This window comes from Rana temporaria, chromosome 9 (genome assembly GCF_905171775.1).
Source record: "Rana temporaria chromosome 9, aRanTem1.1, whole genome shotgun sequence".
NCBI classification, from domain to species: domain Eukaryota; kingdom Metazoa; phylum Chordata; class Amphibia; order Anura; family Ranidae; genus Rana; species Rana temporaria.
In genome coordinates this window covers 29,794,713-29,817,547 of record NC_053497.1, presented here as the reverse complement: position 1 = coordinate 29,817,547, position 22,835 = coordinate 29,794,713, and the positions used below count along the sequence as shown (strand labels likewise).

Here is a 22,835-nt window from a genome sequence, read left to right as displayed (position 1 = left end):
AAAAAAAAAAAAAAAAAAACGCAATAAGCGTTTATCAATTGGTTTGCGCACAATTTATAGTGTTTACAAAATAGGGGATAGTTTTATTGCATTTTTATTATTTATTTATTTATTTTTTTACTACTAATGGCGGCGATCAGCGTTTTTTTTCGTGACTGCGACATTATGGCGGACACATCGGACAATTTTGACACATTTTTGGGACCCTTGGCCCAGATTCAGGTAGAATTGCGCTATATTTGCGCGGGCACAGGGCAACGATTTTGCCCTGCGCCCACGCAAATATTTTGCGCTGCCCTCGATTCACGGAGCAGTAGCTCCGTGAATTGCGAGGGCGCGCCGGCAAAATTGCCCGGCGTAAGCGCGCGCAATGTAAATGATCCCGCCGGGGGCGGGAATCATTTAAATTAGGCACGCTCCCGCGCCGAGCGTACAGCGCATGCTCCGTCGGGAAACTTTCCCGATGTGCATTGCGGCAAATGACGTCGCAAGGACGTCATTTGCTTCAAAGTCCAGCGCCATTCACGAATCACTTACGCAAACGCCGTGAAATTCAAATTTCACGGCGCGGGGGCGGCGGCTATACTTTAGCATTGGCTGCCCCTGCTATTAGAAAGGGCAGCCTTGCGCTAAAGTTGCCGCACGGAAACTCCGTACCTGGCTTGCGCGGGGCCCGCGCAAGTTTGTGAATCAGTTGGTAGTATGCAATTTGCATACTACACGCTGATACACAATGGGAGCGCCCCCTAGCGGCACACGCAAGAATGCAGCCTAAAATCTGCGAGGCATAAGAGCCTTATGCCGCGCAGATTTTAGGCTGCAGTCGGTGTAACGAGGTTCCTGAATCAGGAGCACTCGTTACACCGGAGCAAGTAAGCAATTGCGCCGTGTAACTTATGGTTACACGGGCGCAATTGCTTCTTGAATCTGAGCCCTTGTCATTTTCACAGCAAAAAATGCATTAAAAATGCATGGTTTACTGTGAAAATGACAATTGCAGTTTGGGAGTTAACCACAAGGTGGGCGCTGAAGGGGTTAAGTGTGACCTCATCTGTGTTTCTAACTGTAGGGCGGTGTGCCTGTAGGTGTGACATCATTGATTGTGGTTCCCTATATTAGGGAACACACGATCGATGACGGCGCCACAGTGAAGAACGGGGAAGGCATCCGATCAGCGGGAGTTCCACTTTAGGGTGGAGCTCCGCTTTAAATTCAGCCAGTCTGCACTAGAACTGCAGACAAGGAATAGGAAAGGCATCTGAACCACAATATTATTTGATTCCATGTCATCACTGTCATAAATAAGAATTACATTCATGCAGTCACTAAATGTCATAGGTTATCTGGAATCACTGGTATTAGGGGGTAATAGACAGGGCTTAGGAAAACCCATGGAAGGTGCTGTTAGCGTGTAATCTTTATTGCTCACATGAGTGTATTGCAGTAATAAAGTAGATTATGGCTCCTTAGAGAGAGGAAACTGTAGCGGGGATGTAAGGCACCTTCACTGTTATTATTCCCTGTCTGTAGTTAAAATGCAGACGTAGAACCGGTGTGTAAATATTGTCGAGGTAATGATCCAGGTCTGCGCAAAGGGAGGTCTCAATGCACAGGGAAATTAAAAGCTAGGTAAGGTTGCATTTGCAACATTTCTTGGTATCCTTTAGAGCAGGGATCTCCAAACTTTCTAAAGGGCTGGGTTACTGTCCTTCAGATTTGAAGGGGTGCAAACTGTGATAAGTACCCTGTTTCCCCCAAAATAAGACCTACCCTGAAAATAAGACCTAGCGTTATTTTCCAGGAGGGCTGCAATATAAGCCCTACCACAAAAATAAGCCCTAGTTAAAAATGCTTGTAAAATCCTATAATCCACTCTATTACAGTAGTATATAATGTACAATGTGTGTGTTTCTGTAATATAATTGCGGGGAAGAGAGCTCCGGTGGGTAACAGAAGTGCAGAGCGGCACTACAACAAATGTATTTGGCACAATTATATTACAGAAACGCACACATTGTACATTATATAATACTGTAATAGAGTGGATTATAGGATTTTACAAGCATTTTAACTCAGTTCACACTGGGGATTCCTGACAAGCAGGGAGGGAGAGGGGGAGAGAAGACAACACATTACATGGTAAGACCTACCCCGAAAATAAGCCCTACTGTGTCTTTTGTTGGCATAATTAATATAAGACCCGGGCTTATTTTCAGGGAAACACGGTAGGAGTAGAAATGCCTCAAGCTAGGACAGGATCTTCAAACTACGGCCCTCCAGCTGTTGCGGGACTACATGTCCCATGAGGCATTGCAAAACTCTGACATTTATAGACAGGACGAGGCATGACGGGAATTGTAGTTCCTGAACAACTGGAGGGCCATAGTTTGGAGACCTATGCCCTAAGTCAGGCATGTCCAAAGTCCGGCCCCCGTCTCAGTTTAATGTGGCCCCCTGGTAATTTGGATATATACTATATTTATCGGCGCTGCCTCAGAGGGGACAGAGAGAGGGGGAACTAGTGCTGTCAAATTACATAAAGGAGAATCTCCAGTTTACTCAGTGACATCTGTAATAGGAAGTCCCATCTCCTGGGCTGCCATTGGACGACTCCTCTGTTTATCATAGGAGGCGGGAGAAATTGTTTTAAAGTGGAGTTCCACCCATAAATATAACATTACATCAGTAGTTTTAAAAAAATGTCATTAGTCCTTTAAGTTATTTTTTTTATTTATTTTTTTAGATGCCTTCAAAGTGTTGTTGCTAGGCAGAATAGTTAATCTTCCCACTTCCTGCACCTAGGTGCTTAATGCTTCCTAACCTACACCGCACAGACTCCTGGGAATGTAGTGGGTGTAACTTTCCAGGAGTCTGTGCATTCCCCAGTCTCAAAGAATCATGTGACTTGGACAGCACAGGTGCTGAAACCTGATCTGACACTGCTTGTGCAGCACTGAGCATGTGCGAGATTTGCAAGGCTGAAATCCAGGAAGTCATACAGTCTGGCTTCATGATGCCCACACTTAAGATGGCCCCAGTCAATTTCTATTTTATAAAGTGTCTAAATGCTGTAACAACCTAACAAAACGGACCTTAGTTTACAGACTAACTTTACTAGAATACATTAAGCTTGTGTATTACAGGGGTATTTATATTTAAAAAGCAAAATTGTGGCCGGAACTCCACTTTAAAGAGGCTGCTGTGCAAACAGGAGATTCTCCTGTATGTAATCTGTTGGTGCTCATCCCGCCCCCCCTCCCCCTTCACTCCGAGGCTGCAGATGGACATCGATCAGGCTGCATTCATGGCAATGGAGAGGCTGCATTCATGGCAATGGCAAGGCTGCAGATGGGCACTGACCCTTATTTTGCTTCACAGTTTTTTATTTTAATTTTTTTCCCCTGAAACTTCCCTACTAAAGTGAAGGTGTGTGTTAAACGCTGATAAATACAGTATATCCAAATAACACGCCCACGCTCATCTCTACACCACACACAGCCACAAAGGCAGGAGAATTTGTGTTGGGCAGTGTATTAGTACTCGAACGAACACACTTAGACCAAATTTTAATGGTTCAAAGAATGTCAGGCAAAATAGTCGGCCCTCACGCATGTTCACTTCATCAAATCTGGCCCTCTTTGAAAAAAGTTTGGACACCCCTGCCCTAAGTGGTTAGTGGAAGTTGAAAGAAAAAAAAAAAAAGTACATGGCACCCATGATCAGTACAAAGAGGAAAAGTGCCCCATTATTGGCATCAGTGGAAGGAATAGTGCTCCATCATTGGTGTCAGTGGGAGGAATAGTGCCCCATCACTGGTGATCATAGGCATCAGTGGGAGTAATAGTGCTCCATCATTGGTATCAGTGGGATGAATAGTGCCTCATCATTGGTGTCAGTGGGAGGAATAGTGCCCCATCACTGGTGATCATAGGCGTCAGTGGGAGTAATAGTGCTCCATCATTGGTATCAGTGGGATGAATAGTGCCTCATCATTGGTATCAGTGGGATGAATAGTGCCTCATCATTGGTGTCAGTGGGAGGAATTGTACCCTGTAATTGGTATCAGTGGGAAGAATAGTGTCCCACCATTGGTATCAGTGGGAGGAATAGTGCCCGTTTCGTCACATATGGCTACCCATCACATTTGGCTACCCCGCTGGAGTACGCATGCGCGATGCCGCCATATGCGCTCCAACACTTTTACAAAATGTGATGGGTAGCCGAATGTGACGAAGAATATAGCTAGGGAATTTGTGAACGTTTTAGTAATTGCTTTTCGATGAGAATTTAGCATTTGTAAAAGTGTTGGAATGCATGCGCACTCCAGCGGGTAGCCAAATGTGATGGCTCACCATATGTGACGAAACACCCCATCACTAGTGTCAGTGGGAGGAATAGTGCCCTGTAATTGGTATCAGTGGGAGGAAGCATGCCCCATCATTGGTATCAGTGAGAGGAATAGTGCCACCATCATTGATGTCAGTGGGAGGAATAGTGCCCCCATCATTGGTATTAGTGAGAGGAATAGTGCCTCCATCATTGGTATTAGTGAGGGGAATAGTGCCTCCATCATTGGTATTAGTGAGGGGAATAGTGCCCCCATCATTGGTATTAGTGGGAGGAATAGTGTCCCCATCATTGATGTCAGTGGGAGGAATAGTGCCCCCATCATTGATGTCAGTGGGAGGAATAGTGCCCCCATCATTGATGTCAGTGGGAGGAATAGTGCCCCCATCATTGATGTCAGTGGGAGGAATAGTGCCCCCATCATTGATGTCAGTGGGAGGAATAGTGCCCCCATCATCGATATCAGTGAGAGGAATAGTACCCCCATCATTGGTATTAGTGAGAGGAATAGTGCCCCCATCATTGGTATTAGTGGGAGGAATAGTGCCCTCGTCATTGACGTCAGTGGGAGGAATAGTGCCCCCGTCATTGACGTCAGTGGGAGGAATAGTGCCCCCGTCATTGACGTCAGTGGGAGGAATAGTGCCCCCGTCATTGACGTCAGTGGGAGGAATAGTGCCCCCGTCATTGACGTCAGTGGGAGGAATAGTGCCCCCGTCATTGGTGTCAGTGGGAGGAATAGTGCCCCCGTCATTGGTGTAAGTGGGAGGAATAGTGCCCCCGTCATTGGTGTCAGTGGGAGGAATAGTCCCCCCCATCATTGGCGTCAGTGGGAGGAATAGTGCCCCCATCTTTGGCGTCAGTGAGAGGAAAAGTGCCCCCATCATTGGTGTCAGTGAGAGGAAAAGTGCCCCCATCATTGGTGTCAGTGAGAGGAAAAGTGCCCCCATCATTGGTGTCAGTGAGAGGAATAGTGCCCCCATCATTGGTATCAGTGAGAGGAATAGTGCCCCCATCATTGGTATCAGTGAGAGGAATAGTGCCCCCATCATTGGTATCAGTGAGAGGAATAGTGCCCCCATCATTGGTATCAGTGAGAGGAATAGTGCTCCCATCATTGGTATCAGTGAGAGGAATAGTGCCCCCATCATTGGTGTCAGTGAGAGGAATAGTGCCCCCCATCATTGATGTCAGGGAGAGGAATAGTGCCCCCATCATTGGTGTCAGTGGGAGGAATAGTGCCCCCATCATTGGTGTCAGTGGGAGGAATAGTGCCCCCATCATTGATGTCAGTGAGAGGAATAGTGCACCCATCATTGGTGTCAGTGAGAGGAATAGTGCCCCCATCATTGGTGTCAGTGGGAGGAATAGTGCCCCCATCATTGGTGTCAGTGAGAGGAATAGTGCCCCCATCATTGGTATTAGTGGGAGGAATAGTGCCCCCGTCATTGGTGTCAGTGGGAGGAATAGTGCCCCCGTCAGTGGGAGGAATAGTGCCCCCGTCATTGGCGTCAGTGGGAGGAATAGTGCCCCCGTCATTGGCGTCAGTGGGAGGAATAGTGCTCCATCATTGGTGTCAGTGGGAGGAATAGTGCCCCCATCATTGGTGTCAGTGGGAGGAATAGTGCCCCCATCATTGGTGTCAGTGGAAAAATAGTTGCCCACCATTGATGTAGGTGGAATAAAGCCTTGTGTCAGTGGGAGGAACAGTGAGCCAAGGGCGGCATAAAAGCAAGCAAAATGCCACATCTGGCCCACAGGCCCCATTTTGGAGATTTCTGCCTAAAAGTAAACTTGTAGAGAAAAAAATATATATATTTTCCCAGAACATACAGCATATGCTATTAGCAGACACCACTAAGGACTCTTGAAGTAAATTGTGGACATAGTAATGATTGGCTGTACGGGGCTGTAGGACACACTTTTGGGAACCCACGAATGTCCATAAATCCCGGAACGTGGAACAGCCGCGTCCAAGAATATCTACGTGCGAGTTTACACAAGCACAGCGTAAGCATGAAGTCATTTATTATTATTATGGGTAAGCTGTACACTGCCGTCTCTCCCGAGTGCAGAAATACACCCGTAATTTACATCAGAGGCCCGAAAGTGATGATGATCATAAGCTTCCAGCTTTAGCCAAGGTTCACACTGAGCTGCAGAAATGAAGCTGTGCGAGTTCAGCTTCACTATCGCCTGTCGGTCCCGATTTCGGACACAATTTCAGAGACATTTCTGCACAGATGTCAATGTAAATCGCAAAGTCCAGAAACTACTTTTTGAAATCGGTGCAGCGCCAGCAAATGCCGCAGATTTGACATGTCACATCGCATGTCAAAATGTACCAGTGTGAACCTGGGCTAGGTGCGACGCCGCATTTGTGGCACCGCACCGATTTTAAAAAGTTGTTTCTGTAGGTTTTGCGATTTTGGGCTGCGATTTATAAATCGACAGATGTCTCCGAAATCGGGACTGACAGGCGGGAGTGAAATCGTACGAGTTCAGCTGAACTCACATGGCTTAACCACTTGACATCCGGCCAATAGTCAAAAGACGGCCGCAAGGTGGCTCTCAATTGCCGGGAGGACGTCTATGGATGTCCTCCGCTCCTCCGGCCACTGGGGGTGCGCGAGGGCAGCCGGCGCGCGCGCGCACGCTCCCGCGGCATCACTGAAGTGCCGATGCACGTGCCTGGCGACCGCGATGTCCGCCTGGCACCCGCGATCGGCGGATACACAGACAAGGACGAGGATCTGTGTGTGTAAACACACAGATCCTCGTCTTGTCAGGGAGAGGAGACCGATGCTGTGTCCCTTGTACATAGGGGCACAGCATCGGTCACCTCCCCCAGTCAGTCCCCCCACACACAGTTAGAAACACTTCCAGTTTACACATTTAATCCCTTCCTCGCCCCCTAGTGTTAACCCCTTCACTGCCAGTCACATTTATACAGTAATCAATGCATTTTTATAGCAGTGTTCGCTGTATAAATGTGAATGGTCCCAAAAATGTGTCAAAAGTGTCCGATATGTCCGCCGTAATGTCGCAGTCCCAATAAAAATCGCAGATCGCCGCCATTACTAGTAAAAAAAATAAATCATAATTCTGTCCCCTATTTTGTAGGCGCTATAACTTTTGTGCAAACCAGCCGCTTATTGCAATTTTTTTATAAAAATACGTAGAAGAATATGTATCGGCCTAAACTGAGAAAAAAAATTTTTTTTAAAAAAAATTGGGATATTTATTATAGAAAAAAAAAGTAAAAAATAGTGTTTTTTTTTTTCAAAATTGTCGCTCTTTTTTGTTTATAGCGCAAAAAAAAAAACCCGCAGAGGTGATCAAATACCACCAAAAGAAAGCTCTATTTGTGGGAAAAAAAGGACGTCAATTTTGTTGGAGAGCCACGTCGCACGACCACGCAATTGTCAGTTAAAACGACGCAGTGCCGAATCGCAAAAAGTGGCCAGGTCTTTGACCAGCAATATGGTCCCGGGGTTAAGTGGTTAACTTTGTATAGATGCCTGCGAGTCAGGTGCGATGCGGGAACACGCAGTGGATTCGCAGGGTTTTCCACATCGCACCAATGTGAACCGAGCCTTGGCCGATACCCTTGTGAAAGATGTATAGTAAATAGTAACACTAGTAAAGTCAATATTTGCACAAGCATACTGACCTCCAGCCCACGTAAAATGCCTTCTGATAGGTTGCTGGGACTCAGAGAATTATGAATGAAGACGGGAGGTGTGGATATTCCTCACAATCAGTAGGAGAGAAAATAGTTTTTACATTATTGGGGGCGTTTAAAAAAAAAAAAAAATCAATAAACGCTATTTTTGAATGCAGCTTTTTCCTGGCAGCAGTACTGGCGTTTAACCACTTCCAGACCGCCCGCCGCCATTTAACATCTGTACTTTGAAGAGGAATATCGTTGTTACGGTAGCAGATAGCTACAATAAGCCCGGTATCCTCTTCAAAAGCAGGCAAGAAAAAAGGCGGTCTCTGCGGCGCATTTGCCGCAAGATCACCTTTAAATCAGCGGCAGGAGAGGGCCCGCCGCGGACCGTTTTCATCAGACATGTCCGCTCGCAGATTTTTGGTCTGATGGCTGTACACACCATCAAACCGAAATCCCCGCGGACAGAGAACGCGTTGACGTAGACGACACCGACGTTCTCTATCGCGCGAGTTCAATGCTTCGACGCATGCGCGGGATTTCGGTCCGCTGGTTAGACGTACTAACCAGCGGACATGTCCGACGGACAGCTCTCCAGCGGACAAGTTTCTTAGCATGCCAAGAAACTTCTGTCCGCTGGAAATCTGTCCGCTAGCCTGTACACACGATCGGATCTGTCCTCTGAAACTGGTCCGCGGACCAGTTTCAGCGGACATGTCCGGTCGTGTGTACGAGGCCTTATACAAGCTGTACACTCACTACTTTACATTGTAGCAAAATGTCATTTCTTCAGTGTTGTCACATGAGAAGATATAAAAAAATATTTACAAAAATGTGAAGGGTGTACTAACTTTTGTGAGATATGGAGTATTGTACATTCGCATTGGTCCCTGTTATCAAGGAGTTTACAATCAAAGGGCCCCAACACTTTCATTCGCACTTTTACAACTCCAAAGTTTTGCTGACTTTGGGGGTGCAACGCGGATGGGCGCAAGGCAGATGGGCACAGCGCAGATGGACGCAACGTAGATGGCTTTGACCAGTGATAATGGACAACTGTTGCCTTGTTCAGGTACAACTTTCCATTCAACTTTTGAAGGTTAACATTGCAGTCTATGGCCCTCAAGTTGCATGAAAATCAGACCAAAGTAGTGTATGAACTATTATGAAGTCTCTGCAACTTTAAGTCGCACATACACTATAATGTCAGAAGTATTGGGACGCCTGCCTTTACACGCAATTAACTTTTTGTCTAGTCGCCTTAACACATACTGGAAGAAGAGAAGAGGACAGAGATACCTCGCCGCTGTCATGTGATAGGACCAGAGTGCGTGCGATTGTGCAATCTGGAGATGGCTCAGTTTAAGGCAGATAAACAAAATATAGATTTCCGAGTCCTCATCACCACCCCAGACAAGGCATGAGAGGTCATCATCAGGGATGTACAGGATGTATCTACATTCTACATTAGTCATTGGAAGCAAATGCATCTCAGCTGTCATTTTCTCGATGTACACTATATTACCAAAAGTATTGGGACACCTGCCTTTACACGCACATGAATTTTAATGGCATCCCAGTCTTAGTCCGTAGGGTTCAATATTGAGTTGGCCCCGCCCTTTGCAGCTATAACAGCTTCAACTCTTCTGGGAAGGCCGTCCACAAGGTTTAGGAGTGTGTCTATGGGAATGTTTGACCATTTTTCCAGAAGCCCATTTGTGAGGTCAGGCTCTGATGTTGGACAAGAAGGCCTGGCTCGCAGTCTCCACCGTAAATCATCCCAAATGTGTTCTATCGGGTTGAGGTCAGGACTCTGTACAGGCCAGTCAAGTCCCTCCATCCCAAACTCGCTCATCCATGTCTTGGACCACCTTGCTTTGTGCCCTGGTCCAAATCATTTGGTGGAGGGTGGATTATGGTGTGGGGTTGTTTTTCAGGGGTTGGGCTTGGACCCTTAGGCCTCATGCCCACTGACATTTTTAAAAAAACGGGCTGTAAAGCTAGTACAGACGCCAGGAAAAAAAGCGGCGTTTTTAACACTCTTTTTTTAACCACTTCTGCCCCGGACCATTATGCAGGTTAAGGATATTGCCCCTTTTTGCGATTCAGCACTGCGTGGCTCCCAAACAAAATTGAGGTCCTTTTTCCCCCACAAACAGAGCTTTCTTTTGGTGGTATTTGATCACCTCTGCGGTTTTTATTTTTTGCGCTATAAACAAAAATAGAGCGACAATTTTGAAAAAATGCAATATTTTTTACTTTTTGCTATAATAAATATCCCCCCCAAAAATATATAAATAAAAAACATTTTTTTTTTCTCAGTTTAGGTCGATACGTATTCTTCTACCTATTTTTGGTAAAAAAAAATGCAATAAGCGTTTATTGATTGATTTGCGCAAAATTTATAGCGTTTACAAAATAGGAGATCGTTTTATGGCATTTTTATTAATCATTTTTTTTTTTTACTACTAATGGCGGCGATCAGCGTTTTTTTTCGTGACTGCTACATTATGGCGGACACATCGGACAATTTTGACACATTTTTGGGACCTTTGTTATTTTCACAGTGAAAAATGCTATGAAAATGCACTGTTTATTGTGAAAGTGACAATTGCAGTTTAGTGAGTTAAATCGGAGCTCCACCCTAAAGTGGAGTCCCGCTGATCCGAACCCTCCCCCCCCTCCGGTGTCACATTTGACACCTTTCAGGGGGGTGCAGATACCACTTCCGGCCACACAGTTTCGGGTAAACTGCAGGCAGAACGTCACCTCCCGTCCTCCCCCCGTTGTGCTCTGGGAACACTCGGCTCCCAGAGCACAGCGGGAGCCAATCAGCAGCGCAGCGCAACTCGCGCCGTAGGGAACCCGGGTAGTGAAGCCGGAGCGCTTCACTTCCTGGTTCCCTCGCTGAGGGTGGCGGGGGGAGCAGCAGAGTGACGAGCGATCGCTCGTCCTCTGCTGCGGACGGCGCTGGACTCCAGGACAGGTAAGTGTCCTAATATTAAAAGTCAGCAGCTGCAGTATTTGTAGCTGCTGGCTTTTAATATTTTTTTTTCATGGCACATCCGCTTTAACCACTAGGGGTTGCTGTAAGTGTGACCTCATATGTGTTTCTAACTGTAGGGGGGGGCGGGGCTGGACGTGTGACGTCAGTGATCGTCTTTCCCTATATCAGGGAACACACGATCAGTGACAGTGCCGCTGTGAAGAACGGGGAAGGTGTGTTTACACACACACCTCTCCCCATTCTTCAGCTCCTGTGACCGATCGTGGGAAACCGGCGGCGATCGGGAGCAGGGGTCCCGCGCCCGTGGTCACGGAGCTTCGGACCAGGTCGCGAGCGGCTGTGCTCTTAAAAGACGTCATACAGGTACGTGGATGTGCCCAGCCGTGCCCTTCTGCCGACGTAAATCGGCGTGAAGGGGTCCTTAAGTGGTTCATGTAAAGGCAGGTGTCCCAATACTTTTGAAAATATAATGTATATGAATGGTTATCATTGGAAAACACGGGGAATGACTCGTCATGCGGCTTTGGGCATGGGAGGAAACCAGGAGTACCAAAAGGAAACCCACACAGGCACAGGGAGAACATGCAAACTCCATGCAGGTAGTGTCATGGTTGGTATTTGAACCCACAACCCCAGTGCTGCCAGGCGGAAGTGCTAACCACTTGCTGTAGCCACTGTGCTGCCTACAAGAATCCCATGTATAATCCAGCTCCAAAGAAACCTCTATAGAAAGCCAAGTAATATTTTCATGCATGCTGTGTGAATGGGAACACATGTAGAGGGGGATTCTCCGAGGTGGAAATACACTTTATCCGGTTCCTTGGAATGTAGAAATATATAGAAAAAGAATGGATCTACTCACAGCATAGAAGGAAGGCAATTCAATGCACATAGCGAGCAGCATGGCCACACCTGGCGTGCATTGTGATAAGGCCCCCTTATCTGGTACTTCAATAACACATTGAGATCTTACCAGAGTTCCAGGGCAGCGTGACTCGGAATGGGTCCCCCTCCCTGACCTGCACTCATTCCGACATCGGGAGAATTCCATTGGTGGATTAATAACTGGGCTAATGACTTGCCATATTACTGCAGGCGCCCCCCCCCCCCCCTTTCCCATCACACCCCCTCCCCTGCCCTCTGCCATCGTTGGACCCGGCTCAATCCCTCTATTGTTGTGCTGTGTTAGGTCTTTGTCTGGTGCGGCGACGCTGGCCCCTGCTTGTGTCGGGGGCCGGGAGACCGTGCCGCGATCACATGCTGGACGCTCTTTAGCTTTAGGGAAGAATTAAAGGGCCATTGAATGTCTTCAATGACAAAACTTAACAACCCACCCCCCCCCCCCCCCCCCACTTGTGTCCACGTCTGATAAGGTCACAGAATAATTTCGATGGGTTTGTCCATATTAACTACACTTTTTGAAATTCAACTTTTGTTATCAAAAATGATAAAAGTACAATACACAGCATTAACCACTTCCTTACCGGGCACTTAGACACCCCTCCTGCCCAGACCTATTTTCAGCTTTCAGCGCTGACGCACTTTGAAGGACAATTGCGCCGTCAAGAAATTAACGCAGTGCAGAATCGCAAAAAAATGGCCTGGTCATGAAGGGGGGTAAATCTTCCAGAGGTCAGGTGGTTAATGGCCCTGCAATGTATGCAGTCAGTTAAAACTGAAACTTCAATGGGGCTTTAAGATGATCAGGACAGGAGATGCAAAGCTGAACACGGGAAAAGATGGGAGGCACATTTTCCAACACACAGCTGACTTCCCGTCCAGCAATTTCACAGCGAAATGATCTCAGCTGTTATCTCACCGCCTCCCACAGAAGAAACCAGAAGAACGCTGAGAAAAAACCAATTTCCATAAACATCAAATGACTAATTTTCAGTGCAGGTACCATGCAGCCAGATTCATAAAATGATAGGAACAGCTCCTCCAGCCTTGAGAGACCAATAGGATCATGTAGAATTACCAAGCGACACTGTGGGGTGGATTTACCAAAGGCAAATAGGCTGTGCACTTTGCAAGTGCAGTTGCCCCAGAGCTTAGTACATGGAGGGGAAGCTCTGCTGACTTCAATCATCCAATTATGTTCAAGTAAATACTCTTTTTTTTGCATGCAATTGGGTATTCTTTTGGAAAGTAAAGCTTCATCTCATTTACTAAGCGCTGGAGCAACTGCACTTGCAAAGTGCACAGTCAATTTGCCCTTTAACCCCTTAACGCCCGCCGCACGACTATTTACGTCCGCACAATGGCACGGACAGGCAGAAGGACGTATATATACGTCCTTGCCTTCTAGCGGGTGGGGGGTCCGATCGGGACCCCCCATGCTGCGTGCAGCGGGCGGATTCCCTCGGGGAGCGATCCGGGACGACGGCGCGGCTATTCGTTTATAGCCGCTACGTCGCGATCGCTCCCCGGAGCTGAAGAACGGGGAGAGCCGTATGTACACACGGCTTCCCCGTGCTTCACTCTGGCGTCGCACATAGGGGAGACACAATCGATGACATCAGACCTACAGCCACACCCCCCTACTGTTGTAAACACACACTAGGTGAAGCCTAACACGTTCAGCGCCCCCTGTGGTTAACTCCCAAACTGCAACTGTCATTTTCACAATAAACAATGCAATTTAAATGCATTTTTTGCTGTGAAAATGACAATGGTCCCAAAAATGTGTCAAAATTGTCCGAAGTGTCCGCCATAATGTCGCAGTCACGAAAAAAAACGCTAGATCGCCGCCATTAGTAGTAAAAAAAAAAAAAAATTATAAAAATGCAATAAAAATATCCCCTATTTTGTAAACGCTGTAAATTTTGCGCAAACCAATCGATAAACGCTTATTGCGATTTTTTTTACCCAAAATAGGTAGAATACGTATCGGCCTAAACTGAGGAAAAAAATTTTTTTATATATGTTTTTGGGGGATATTTATTATAGCAAAAAGTAAAAAATATTGTTTTTTTTCAAAATTGCCGCTCTATTTTTGTTTATAGCGCAAAAAATAAAAACCGCAGAGGTGATCAAATACCACCAAAAGAAAGCTCCATTTGTGGGGAAAAAAGGACGCCAATTTTGTTTGGGAGCCACGTCGCACGAGCGCGCAATTGTCTGTTAAAGCGACGCAGTGCCGAATTGTAAAAACGCCTTTGGGCATTTAGCAGCATATTGGTCCGGGGCTTAAGTGGTTAAGGGGGTTGTAAAGGTTCAGCCATTTTTTTTTTTAAACAAACATGTCATACTTACCTCCACTGTGCAGTTTGTTTTGGACAGGGTGATCCCCGATCGTCCTCTTCTGGGGTCCCACGGCTCCTCTCCGCAAGAGCCAACCCCCTCTGGAAAACTCTCTCCCGAGGGGGTTATCTTGCAGGCGCGCTACCGTGTCATATATTTGGCCTCCATAGTCACCAATTGTATGACTCGGCCCCGCCCCCTGGTGGACGCATCATTGGATTTGATTGACAGCAGCGGGAGCCAATGTCTGTGCTGCTATCAATCTATCCAATGAAGAGCCGACAAGACCTGGGGGAAAGCAACGCAGGATCAGGCCCACAGAGATTCGGGGGCTCTGGTAAGTGAAAACGGGGGCTCCGGGGGGCCGGAGAGTGCACATAAAGCTTTACAACCCCTTTAAAGCAATATTTAAAGGGACAATAAAGGTTCACGTTTTTTTTAATAACAAACATGTCACACTTACCTCCACTGTGCAGCTCGTTTTGCACAGAGAGGCCCCCGATCCTCGTTTTCTGGGGTCCCTCGGCGGCTGTCTCGGCGCATCCCCTTCATGGGAAGCTGTCTCCCAAGGGGGTTAGCTTGTAGGCGCGCTCCCGTGCTATAGCCGCCAACTGTATCACTCAGCCCCGCCTCCCGGCGCGCGGCCATTGATTTGATTGAGAAGTCAGCGCGTTCACGGCGCGGGACTTTCAAGGGGTCAGGTAAGTAAACGGGGCGCTGGGGGGGGCGCTAATCCTCAGATGTTTTTTCACCTTAATGCATAGAATGCATTAAGGTGAAAAAACATGAACCTTTACAACCCCTTTAAAGCCTTATTTTTCAGTTTAAAAAAATAAAAAACAAGTTTTACTTGCCTGCTGTGTAATGGTTTTCCCACAGATCAGCCCGGATCCTCCTTCTCAGGTCCCATGCTGGCACTCCTGGCTCCTGCCGGGTGCCCCCCACAGCAAGCTGCTTGCTGTAGGGGCACCCAAGCAGGTGTGCTCCTGAGCCATGGCTTTGGGTGTCCATTCACACATGGAGCCACAGCTCAGCCCCACCGCATGCATCTCCTGATTGGCTCACCGGTTGCGATTGACAGCAGAGGGAGCCAATGGCTTCCGTTGCTGTCAAAAGTCAATCAGAAGTGCAATATCCCGGAGAGGCAAGGCTCTTGTGGACATCGTTGGATCGAGAGGGGGCTCAGTTCAGTATTGGGGGGGGGGGGGGGGTTTATTCCTTGCATGGAGGTAAAAAAAAAATTGTGCCTTTACAACCACTTTAACTACTTGCCGACCAGCCGCCGTCATTTTACGGCGGCAGGTCGGCTCCCCTGCGCGAGAGCGTGACTCCCGTGCGGGTGCCCAGCGGGCGCGATCGCCGCCGGGCACCCGCGATTGCTCGTTACAGAGTGAGGACCAGGAGCTGTGTGTGTAAACACACAGCTCCCGGTCCCTGTCAGGGGGAGAAATGCCTGACCGTCTGTTAAATACAATGTATAAACAGCGATCAGTCATTTCCCCTAGTAAGGCCACCCCCCCTACAGTTAGAACACACCCAGGTAACATACTTAACCCCTTCCCCGCCCCCTAGTGTTAACCCCTTCCCTGCGAGTGGCATTTTTATAGTAATCCAATGCATTATTATAGCACTGATCGCTATAAAAATGCCAATGGTCCCAAAAATGTGTCAAAAGTGTCCGACATAATGTCGCAGTACCGGGAAAAAAAAATAAAAAAAAGCTAATTGCCACCATTACTAGTAAAAAAAAAATATTAAAGGGGTGGTTCACCCTAAAAACTACTTTTTCTAATTCCACTGCCCCCCCACATTACAATCCGATTAAGGCTCTTATTATTTTTTCATGCTGTACATACCTTAGTACAGCATATTCACCCGTGCATCCGGGTTGCGAGTCCCGCGGGAGTGGGCGTTCCTAACATGCTGGTGATTGACGTTTTGCCCAAAAACGAGCTCCCCCCCCGTCGCGTAAGCCGCGTCACGATTGTCGAAAGGAGCCGAACGGCAATGCGCATGCGCAGTATAGCGCCGACTCGCCGTTCGGCTCCTTTCGCCAACCGTGACATGGCTTGAGCGACGGGGGGAGCTTGTTTTTGGGCAAAACGTCAATCACCAGCATGTGAGGAACGCCCACTCCCGCGGGACTCGCAACCCGGATGCATGGGTGAATATGCTGTACTAAGGTATGTACAGCATGAAAAAAATAATAAGAGCCTTAATCGGATTGTAATGTGGGGGGGCAGTGGAATTAGAAAAAGTAGTTTTTAGGGTGAACCACCCCTTTAATAAAAATGCCATAAAACTACCCCCTATTTTGTAGACGCTATAACTTTTGCGCAAACCAATCAATAAACGTTTATTGCGATTTTTTTTTTACGAAAAATAGGTAGAATAATACGTATCGGCCTAAACTGAGGAAAACAGTATTTTTTTTTATATATTTTTGGGGGATATTTATTATGGTAAAAAGTAAAAAACATTATTTTTTTTCAAAATTGTCGCTCTATTTTTGTTTATAGCTCAAAAACTAAAAACCGCAGTGGTGATCAAATACCACCAAAAGAAAGCTCTATTTGTGATGAAAAAAGGACGCCAATTTTGTTTGGGAGCCACGTCGCACGACCGCGCAATTGTCAGTTAAAGCGACGCAGTGCCGAATCGCAAAAAGTGCTCCGGTCTTTGAGCAGCAATATGGTCCAGGGTTAAGTGGTTAATAATTCCACCCCTGTGGCTAAGCAGAGGGTGCAAAGGCACAAACTAGTTCAGGGAGACTTCACCATCACAGTCTATAATGCATAAGAAGCCAGGGGACGATTCAACTCACCAGGGAAAAGCTAAATATCCTCTTTAGGTGGAGCGGAACTTTAGGGTGTGTTTGAGAACAAGATTACAAGTGCCTAATGGATACGGAAAATAAGATTTCGGGTCTAATCTCCTCAGATTTGATATAAACTTGGCAGTGGAACATTTTGGAAAGCGCGCAGAGTAAATATTTGGGAGTGTTCAGGACAGCTCTTCTTTGGCGAGATACGATGGTAATGTCTTACCTGTCACAGCGCTAGCCAATGGAGAAGCTGCTTTGACGACATTTGAGGTCATTACACGATGCTCAGCAGGAAACCTGTAGAGAGAAGAGGAGGACATTTTTAGATGAGGACAACCTTAAAACATTCCATATCTATAGGAACATATGGACACCACAACCCCTTTTGATTTGCATATTGCCGGATACAACCAGTACTAAACCTTTTCCAGTCCGTGACTGGCAGATGAGAATGTTCCAGATCTCTTGGCATCCTAAAGGGCCCATTTATATCAGGTGCTTTGGGATCGCTATGGGTAGTCTTGTTAGTTCACGTCACCATGTTGCAGCGCCATGTTTTTTTTGTTTTCCTTTAAGCCCACGCTGACTAGGGTTGCCATCCCATCCTTTTAAACCTGAACACACATGAATTGCACAGGTTCTTAAAGCGGAGGTTCACACAAAAAGTGAACCTCCGCTTTTTGGATCACTCCCCCCCTCCGGTGTCACATTTGGCACCTTTCAGGGGGGAGGGGGTTGCAGATACCTGTTTGAGACAGGTATTTTACTTCTGACTCCCGCAGGGAATCCAGCCTTGCACGTCAACACCCCCCCCCCCCGCTGTCTTCTGGGAAACACTGTTCCCAGGAGAGAGCGGGGACCAGTGACGGAGTACCGCGATCCTCGCGCATGCGCAGTAGGGAATAGGGCAGTGAAGCCGCAAGGCTTCACTTCCTGATTCCCTCACCAAGGATTGCGGCGAAAGCAGCCGAGCACCGAGCGATTGCTCAGCCTCGGCTGCAGACATCGCAGGCACGCTGGACAGGTAAGCGTCCGTTTTTTAAAAGTCAGCAGCTGCAGTATTTGTAGCTGCTGGCATTTAAAAATCTCCGCTTTAAGCTAATTGAATGCAGATAAGGCCGGGTTCACACTGGTGCGTCGCGAAACTAGTCCTACTTTAGACCTGACTTTGCACTGCGACTTGAAGTCAGAGACGCGTCCGACTTCAACGAACAAACGCCGCACTGCCAGTGTCAGCGGGAGGAACAAATGCCGCACTGCCAGTGTCAGCGGGAGGAACAAATGCCGCACTGCCAGTGTCAGCGGGAGGAACAAATGCCGCACTGCCAGTGTCAGCGGGAGGAACAAATGCCGCACTGCCAGTGTCAGCGGGAGGAACAAACGCCGCACTGCCAGTGTCAGCGGGAGGAACAAACGCCGCACTGCCAGTGGGAGGAACAAACGCCGCACTGCCAGTGCCAGCGGGAGGAACAAACGCCGCACTGCCAGTGTCAGCGGGAGGAACAAACGCCGAACTGCCAGTGCCAGCGGGAGGAACAAACGCCGCACTGCCAGCGGGAGGAACAAACGCCGCACTGCCAGCGGGAGGAACAAACGCCGCACTGCCAGTGCCAGCGGGAGGAACAAACGCCGAACTGCCAGTGCCAGCGGGAGGAACAAACGCCGAACTGCCAGTGCCAGCAGGAGGAACAAACGCCGCACTGCCAGCGGGAGGAACAAACGCCGCACTGCCAGCGGGAGGAACAAACGCCGCACTGCCAGTGCCAGCGGGAGGAACAAACGCTGCACTGCCAGTGTCAGCGGGAGGAACAAACGCCGCACTGCCAGTGTCAGCGAGAGGAACAAACGCCGCACTGCCAGCGGGAGGAACAAAGTGTCACGTTATGGTGCTGTGCTGGTGTCAGCTGGAGGATGAAAAATGCTGCTCTGCCAGTGTCCACAGGGCTGTTATTCAGGCAGTCCTTGCACTGCCCAGCAAGACTTTCCTGCTAAAAGTCAACTCTTGTGACAGATTATACAGATTATACATTCCTACAGGTTTTTTATTATTATTAATATTTCGGAGCTCCATGGACGATGCTTGTCAAATCTCGACTCCCCTGTGAACAAAAAAAGTGAACTGTGAAATCACAGCACACAAAAAATGTGCATGATGGGTTCAGGATTGGCCAAAACTCAGAAGAAGGACCTCTATCCCTGAACCACACAAGTGGCGCGCTCAATTATGGCAGCGACAGGTAGGGCCTTCCAAGGTGGCTCCAGTGGTTTACATCCCCCATCTGGGGAGCCTTCCAGCAGAATCTTCCCTTCAGCAGCTGTAGGCGTTCCTACTCTACATGATGGAAGCAATCCTGAAGTCATTCCTAACAATCAGTATCTCCAGAGAACCGAGCCTGGCCGGTAATCATCCAGTAACAAATGTGAAAAGCCAGCTGAGATCTTACAAGTTCCCAGGTATGGAGATTTCTCTTCAACTTCCTGTCACGGGGACACAACAGGAAATGAGGGGAAATCTCTACAATGCAAGACAACTCTCCTTAGATTGTTGTCACCAGGACAGGCAGGCTCATTGGAAGATTTACCCTCACTTTTCATTCTGGGGACAACTCTAAAATTAAGGATTTCCTCTCACTTTCCATCTTGGGGACATGGAGCAAAAAAGGACATATGGAGAGAGCGATTCCACACAGAGGCCATTAAAATGTACAAAGGTTCTAAAGCTGGCCATACACCAGATGAATTTTGTTAAATGTTTCTTTTGGGGACGTTCGTTTCATTTTCTAATCATTAGTGGGGTCAAATTGAAGTTAGGCTGCATTCACACCTAGGCGTAGGCGATTTGCAGCGTTTACCGTGACAAATGGCGGCGTTTTTTACCGCGATTTGCCGTGACAAAACGCAACGTTTTTTACCGCGATTTTCGCTGGAGGGGTGATTACACATTGTGTAATATGGCCGAACGCCGAAGACGCCTGAAAAAAAGGGTCAGGGACTTGTTTTGAGCTTCAAGCGTTTCCGCGTTCGGCGTGGAGATGTGAACCATCTCCATAGCCGACAATGTTAAATCACCCCTCCAGCGTATTGCAGGCTGCAATAGCAGCGGGCGTGAAAACGCCTAGGTGTGAATGGAGCCTTAGTTTTCGACTGTAGTGGTGCAAATGTTTGAAAGTTTTTTTCTTCTTTTTCAAACAAATAATCCTCTAATGCCGCGTACAGACGATCAGAAATTCCGACAACAAAACCGTGGATTTTTTTCCGACGGATGTTGGCTCAAACTTGTCTTACATACACACGATCGCACAAATGTTGTCGGAAATTCCGAACACCAAGAACGCGGTGACGTACAAGACGTACGACGGCACTATTAACCACTTAAGGACCGCCTCCTGCACATATACGTAGGCAGAATGGCACGACTGGGCACATGTACGTACAGGTACGTCCTGTACTAGTACCCAGTCGCGGGCGCGCGCCCGCGACCCGGTCCGAAGCTCCGGGACCAGATCGCCGCTGGAGTCCCACGATCTGTTCCCAGAGCTGAAGAACGGGGAGAGCCGTGTGTAAACACGGCTTCCCTGTTCTTCACTGTGGCGGCAGCATCGATCGTGTCATCCCTTTTATAGGGGGACACAATCGATGACGTCACACCTACAGCCACACCCCCCTACAGTTGTAAACACACTTCAGGTCCCACATAACCCCATCAGCGCCCCCTTGTGGTTAACTCCCAAACTGCAACTGTCATTTTCACATTAAACAATGCATTTTTTGCTGTGAAAATGACAATGGTCCCAAAAATGTGTCAAAATTGTCCGAAGTGTCCGCCATAATGTCGCAGTCACGGAGAGAAAAATAAAATAAAAAAAATCGCTCATTAGTAGTAAAAAAAATAATAATTAATAAAAATGCAATAAAACTATCCTCTATTTTGTAAATGCTATAAATTTTGCGCAAACCAACCGATAAACATTTATTGCGATTTTTTTTACCAAAAATAGGTAGAAGAATACGTATCGGCCTAAACTGAGGAAAAAAAAATATATTTTATATATTTTTGGGGGATATTTATTATAGCAAAAAGTAAAAAATATTGCATTTTTTTCAAAATTGTCGCTCTATTTTTGTTTATAGCGCAAAAAATAAAAAACCGCAGAGGTGATCAAATACCACCAAAAGAAAGCTCTATTTGTGGGAAAAAAGGACGCCAATTTTGTTTGATAAACCACGTCGCACGACCGCGCAATTGTCAGTTAAAGCGACGCAGTGCCAAATCGCAAAAAGGGGCAAGGTCCTTTAGCTGCATTTTGGTCCGGGTCTTAAGTGGTTAAAGGGAAGTTCAATACCAGTCGTGTTAGTAGAAGTTTGGTGAGAGACTATATTCGCACTTTTCCTTGTGCTTTTCAGTCCGTTACAGCGTGAAGAATGTGCTATCTCCATTTTACCAGACCGAGCGCTTCCGTCTCGTACTTGATTCAGAGCATGCGTGGAATTTTGTGCGTCGGAATTGTCCACACATGATCGGAATTAACGAGAACGGATTTTGTTGTCGGACAATTTGAGAACCAGCTCTCATATTTTTGTTGTCGGAAGTTCCGACAGAAAATGTCCGATGGAGCCTACACACGGTCGGAATTTCCGACAACAAGCTCCCATCGACCTTTTGTTGTCGGAAATCCTGAGCGTGTGTACGCGGCATAACAACGTGTGTAGTTTTCATTTAGGAAATGACATTCATTCCAAGATTGAACGTTAAGAGCAAATGGAATATTCGAATGACATTCATCAAGTATGTATGATGGATGATTCTTCATATGTATGATGAGAATTTTCATATGAACAATCGTAGGAAAATCTACAAATGTATGACAGCTCAACACTTCCATACTCCATCCAAAACAAAAAATAAAACTGAGATCGGATAATTCTGTCCATTTTAATGATGGCTTTTTGTTTAGTTGTCTTAACACATACTGGAAGAAGATAAGAGGATGGATATACCTCGCCGCTGTCATGTGATAGGACCAGAGTGAGGAAGTGCGTGCGATTGTGCAATCTGGAGATGTGTCAGTTTAACGCAGATAAACAAAATATAGATTTCTGAGTCCTCATCACCACCCCAGACAAGGCATGAGGATGTCATCATCAGGGATGTACAATATGTATCTACATTACTCATTGGAAGCAAATAGATATCAGCTGTCATTGATGTACACTATATTACCAAAAGTATTGGGACGTCCGCCTTTACACGCACATGAATTTTAATGGCATCCCAGTCTTGGTCTGTAGGATTCAATATTGAGTTGCCCCCCCTTTGCAACTATGACAGCTTCAACTTTTCTGGGAAGGCTGTCCACAAGGTTTAGGAGTGTGTCTATGGGGATTTTTGACCATTCTTCCAGAAAAGCATTTGTGAGGTCAGGCACTGATGTGGACAAGATGACCTGGCTCGCAGTCTCCGCTCTAACCAAAGGTGTTCCATCAGGTTGAGGTCAGGCCAGTCAAGTTCCTCCACCCCAAACTCGCTCATCCGTGTCTTTATGGACCTTGCTTTGTGCACTGGTCCTAATCATTTGGTAGGGGGGGGGTTATGGTGGAAAAGGGGGGGTGGAGGGCTTTCAAGGGTTGGGCTTGGCCTTTTAGTTCCAGTGAAGTGAACTCTTAAGGCGTCAGCATACCAAGACATGTTGGACATGCTCCCTACTTTGTGGCAACAGTTTGGGGATGGCCCCTTCCTGTTC

At 47.2% G+C, this 22,835-nt stretch overlaps 1 protein-coding gene across 3 annotated transcripts in view; it reads right to left on the bottom strand.

The window, feature by feature from the left end:
- Window positions 1-22,835, bottom strand: part of AGPAT1 (1-acylglycerol-3-phosphate O-acyltransferase 1) — a 113,097-nt gene that overhangs the window by 55,599 nt on the left and 34,663 nt on the right. For all 3 annotated transcript variants that reach the window (XM_040323044.1, XM_040323042.1, XM_040323043.1), the window contains exon 3: window positions 17,318-17,391. In XM_040323044.1, coding sequence (XP_040178978.1) covers window positions 17,318-17,369 — 52 coding nt within the window. In that variant the 5' untranslated portion in view covers window positions 17,370-17,391. The remainder of the gene's footprint in view (window positions 1-17,317; window positions 17,392-22,835) is intronic.